Below are 5000 nucleotides of genomic sequence, written 5' to 3' on the forward strand. Positions count from 1 at the left end.
CTTAAGAGGTTTTCAAAGATATTTGTACTATGCTCCACAAGACTTCTTTCTGAATTCAATGGTGTCACCTTAAGAGGTTTTCAATGATATTTTTACTTGGCGCCACAAGACTTCTTTCTGAATTCAATGGTATCATCTTAAGAGGTTTTCAAAGATATTTGTTCTATGCTCCACAAGACTTCTTTCTGAATTCAATGGTGTCATCTTATGAGGTTTTCAATGATATTTGTTCTATGCTCCACAAGACTTCTTTCTGAATTCAATGGTGTCACCTTAAGAGGTTTTCAATTATATTTTTACTTGGCGCCACAAGACTTCTTTCTGAATTCAATGGTGTCACCTTAAGAGGTTTTCAATGATATTTTTACTTGGCGCCACAAGACTTCTTTCTGAATTCAATGGTGTCATCTTATGAGGTTTTCAATGATATTTGTTCTATGCTCCACAAGACTTCTTTCTGAATTCAATGGTGTCACCTTAAGAGGTTTTCAATTATATTTTTACTTGGCGCCACAAGACTTCTTTCTGAATTCAATGGTATCATCTTAAGAGGTTTTCAAAGATATTTGTTCTATGCTCCACAAGACTTCTTTCTGAATTCAATGGTGTCATCTTAAGAGGTTTTCAAAGATATTTTTACTATGCTCCACAAGATTTCTTTCTGTATTCAATGGTGTCATTGTTCTTAAGATGATATCAATGATATTTTTACTATGCGCCACAAGACTTCTTTCAATGATATTTTTACTATGCTCCACAAGATTTCTTTCTGAATTCAATGGTGTCATAGTTTTTAGAATGATGTCAATGATATTTTTACTATGCTCCAAAACACTTGTCTAAAATCAACGGGTGTCATTGTTTTCAAGGTAACGCCAAAGAACTATTATGCTCAGATGGATATATGTCTAGAATCAATGGCGGTAATTGTTTATAAGATCATCATCATATCTCACCGCGCCAGTGTTGAACCCACAGGAGGGCGTCGTCGTTTGCCTCTCTGAGGTCTTGATCTGAGCAATGAGAGTCCAGGGGCACCTTCTTCTTCTTTAGATTGCCCAGAGCTTCTCTCCGGACAGGGGCTTTTTTGACGGTGCGTCTAGCCCCTATGAGGGCACCGTCGCAGGAGGGGTTCCATTGTTGTGGTGATGCCCCACACGGGTATTCAGAGGTGGTGGCTAATGCCTGCTTGTGGCAATTATCTACATTATCTCATTTTACCCTGATGTATTGTTTACTTTCCTCCCAAAAACTAGTGTCAGAAATCAACGTTGGTCATCGTTTTTAATATAAGGTCTAGCAGTTTGTGAATATGCTCTTCAGGATTGTTGAAAATCAACCGGGTTATTACTTTCAATGTGAGGTTAATGAGCTTGTTATTATGTTCTACATGACTTAAGGCTGAAAACAAATTAATCTTCTTTACAGTGTTCTAGATTACTAATTTCAAAGAGCAACAAGTCTGGACTGACACTTCACAAGAATTGGTTTGATAAGCAGCAGGTGTTACTGTTTTTAAAGTACACGACTTATGACTGAAAACAAATTAATCTTTAAAGTGTTCTAGATTATTAATTTCAAAGAGCAACAGGTCTGGACTGACACTTCACAAGAATTGATTTGATAAGCAGCAGGTGTTACTGTTTTTAAAGTAAGGAATTAAAAGCAATATTGTACAATTGAAATCAGCAGGGTTTATTGCTATTAAATTGAGGGCAATGAAGTCGTGAATACGCTCTGCAAGTAATACTGTACTTCTGTAACCAGGGGGATCATTGTCACCAAAGTAAAGTCAGTTAATTAATACATATTCTCTGCGAAAAAATACTGTACGTATGATATCAACGGGTTCATATAGTCTCCACACTAAGGACGAAATGCTGTACGTCTGAAATTGGTTTTTAAAGAGGGGTCACTTAATGCATGAATATACTCTGTAAATATTTCTGATCTTCTGAAATCAACAGGGACAATGGGGCTCATTGATTTCGAATTGAATCCACAGTAATCATTTTGGTAACATTGAATGTTATTGAACCTTCCTATGTAAGATTCACATCCGATTTCGGTAAATTCATTCCGTCATATTCTTAAAAATGTGTAGAAAATATCCTTAAAATTCTCATATTTGGAGGGTACGCTGTATTCTACCTTTTCGTATTGCAAGCCATTCTGTATTCTAGTAAAACGAAAACACATGAATTCCCTTATTCACAATATTCTAGATGTACTATAGAATGCTAAGAGGTTGCACAAAATCAGTTTCGATTATTAATTTTTGTTGTGAAAGAAAACTTTCGATTTCCCCCCAAAAAATCATAATCCACAAAAACGAAGTCCATTATTCTTATCATTCATATTTTTGGCTTATCAAAGTATTTCTCGCATAAAATGAAAGTTTCCATTATTAATTCTTGTTGTGAAAGAGGGGATTTGATTTTCCCATAAATACACAATCCACAAAAGTGAAACCTTATATTCTCATCATTCATTTTTTGGGGGGTTTATCAAAGTATTCCACGCACAAAATTAAAATTTCGATATTTAATTTTTGTTGTAAGAAAAAAACATTCGATTCCCCACCCCACCCCACCCCCAAAATACATAATCTACAAAAAGGGAACCCCATATTTTCATTTTTTTTTCTTCTTTTTGGCTGATCAAAGTATTCCACATCATGTTTGACAGATTAAAAAATTTTGTGAAAAAAAAAACCTACAAAAAGGAAACCTTACATTCTCATTTTTTTTTTTTTTTGGGGGGGGGCCCCCTTATCCAAGTATCGCACATCATGTTTGACTGTGAATAAAAGACTAAAAAAAATTAAAAAGTGGTAAAATCTTACTATCAACTTCAGTAGTATCTTCTGTTGTCGGATCTGTAGAGGCAGGTGGAGGAGCAGGAGATGTCGGAAGCGAAACTGGCCGGTCTCTACCCAGACAACATTTATAGAGAGTAAGGGCAAATGCAATGAGGGCGAAGATTCCACACAGGCAGGCAAGAATGATAATATAAATACCTGGAAGGAAACGAAGATTGAGAAACAACACACACACACACACACACACACACACACACATATATATATATATATATATATATACACAAATATACATATATATATATATATATATATATATATATATATATATATATATATATATATATATATACAGTATATATAAATATATACATGTATATATACATATATATATAAATATATATATACATATATATATATATATATATATATATATATATATATATATATATATATATATATATATATATACAATAGAAAATGAGCATCTAAAAGGGCTTTGCTCCAACAGAAGAATGACTGTCGGATGGCAAGGACTGAAAATTGCAGAAAATATTGTATTATTTCTTTTACATTCACTTTCCCCATAGGCCCATTATTTCAGTTAGTCTATCTTCAAATGGTGTGGATTACAGTATTAGTGAAGTAGTAAAACTGTCTTTCTGAAATTTACATGAATAGATTCACTGTATTTATAGACAGCTATTATCTTATTTATTTTATATAACTTGGGTCCTATGGGACCTTAAAACAATGCCTACAGTGAACCTTAAAAACGAGGTAGTATAAAAATGAAAAAAAAAGGTTTACCTTTTTCTCCACATGACGTCAACATCTCTTTTCCAGGTTGACAAGATACTGCCCATCGTACTTTTTCGGATGCACTGAAGTTTAGATAGAGATCTTTTGTTGCTACTGTTAAGCTATATGTTTCAACTTCTGTCCTCAAAGGATTGAAAACTTCCAAATACAGAGGATAAAACGGGTACGTTCCATCTTTCTGGTACGGTCTAAAAACAACGTGAAATTCTATCTGGAACCAATCATCACTGCTTGGGACAAGCAAGGTGATATTTTTGAATGATTTAGATATCGTTCCTTGCATCACCCCGAGAGGAACCTCGTGCGCTGGAGATTGGCTCTTGCCGTAAATCACAAACGATGAGTTGCTTACTTCCTCGGTGTAGTTGATGTGAACCATCGCCTTTTCAAAGGCATAACAGTCTGGGGATAAAAAATTACTTATTTTAGGGAAACGGACTGGTTATGAAAATCTTTCGGTGATTTGATTTACATCATTATTCTTTTGGGATAAAAAAAGTTAAAAAAGTTAAAATCCTAGAAATTGAGAAATTCTGATTCTGATAAAAGGTCAATAAAACTGTTCTCACCAATACAAATCTCTCTCTCTCTCTCTCTCTCTCTCTCTCTCTCTCTCTCTCTCTCTCTCTCTCAAAACTTTAGTAATTATTATTATTATTATTATTATTACTTGCTAAGCTACAACCCAAGATGGGAAAGCAGGATGCTATAAGCACAAGGGTTGCAACAGGAAAAATAGCCCAGTGAGGAGAGGAAACAAGAAAAAATAAATAATTTTAAGAACAGTAACATTAAAATAAATATCTCCTATATAGACTATAAAAACTTTAACAGAACAAGAGGAAAAAAAATAAGATAGAATAGTGTGCCCAAGTGTACCCTCAAGCAAGAGAACTCAACCCAAGACAGTGGAAAACCATGGTAGAGAGGCTATGGCACTACCCAAGATTAGAAAACAAAGGTTTGATTTTGGAGTGTCCTTCTCCTAGAACAGCTGCTTACCATAGCTAAAGAGTCTCTTCTCCCCTTACTTAGAAGAAAGTGGCTACTGAACAATGACAGCACAATAACCCCTTGGGTGAAGAATTGTCAAGTAGTCTCAGTGTTGTCAGGTGTATGAAGACAGAGGAGAGTCTGTGAAGAATAGGCCAGACTATTCGGTGTATGTGTAGGCAAGGAGAAAATATAGCGTAACCAGAGAAAAGGATCCAATGTAGTACTATCTGGCCAGTCAAAGAACTCTTTAACTCTCTAGTGGTAGAATCTCAACGGGTGGCTGGTGCCCTGGCAAACCTACTACCGCTAAAAAATATGTTTTCATTGTTAGAATACAGCCCCATTCATTACACCTGGGTAT

General features: G+C 34.9%; 1 protein-coding gene across 2 annotated transcripts in view; it reads right to left on the reverse strand.

Moving 5' to 3' along the window:
• Positions 1–5000, reverse strand: part of LOC137632911 (uncharacterized) — a 17512-nt gene that overhangs the window by 2915 nt on the left and 9597 nt on the right. For both annotated transcript variants that reach the window (XM_068365011.1, XM_068365012.1), the window contains 2 exons: positions 3632–4045; positions 2846–3019 (listed from right to left, as the gene is read on the reverse strand). In XM_068365011.1, coding sequence (XP_068221112.1) covers positions 2846–3019; positions 3632–4045 — 588 coding nt within the window. The remainder of the gene's footprint in view (positions 1–2845; positions 3020–3631; positions 4046–5000) is intronic.

Source organism: Palaemon carinicauda, chromosome 42, assembly GCF_036898095.1.
Source record: "Palaemon carinicauda isolate YSFRI2023 chromosome 42, ASM3689809v2, whole genome shotgun sequence".
In the NCBI taxonomy this organism is placed as follows: domain Eukaryota; kingdom Metazoa; phylum Arthropoda; class Malacostraca; order Decapoda; family Palaemonidae; genus Palaemon; species Palaemon carinicauda.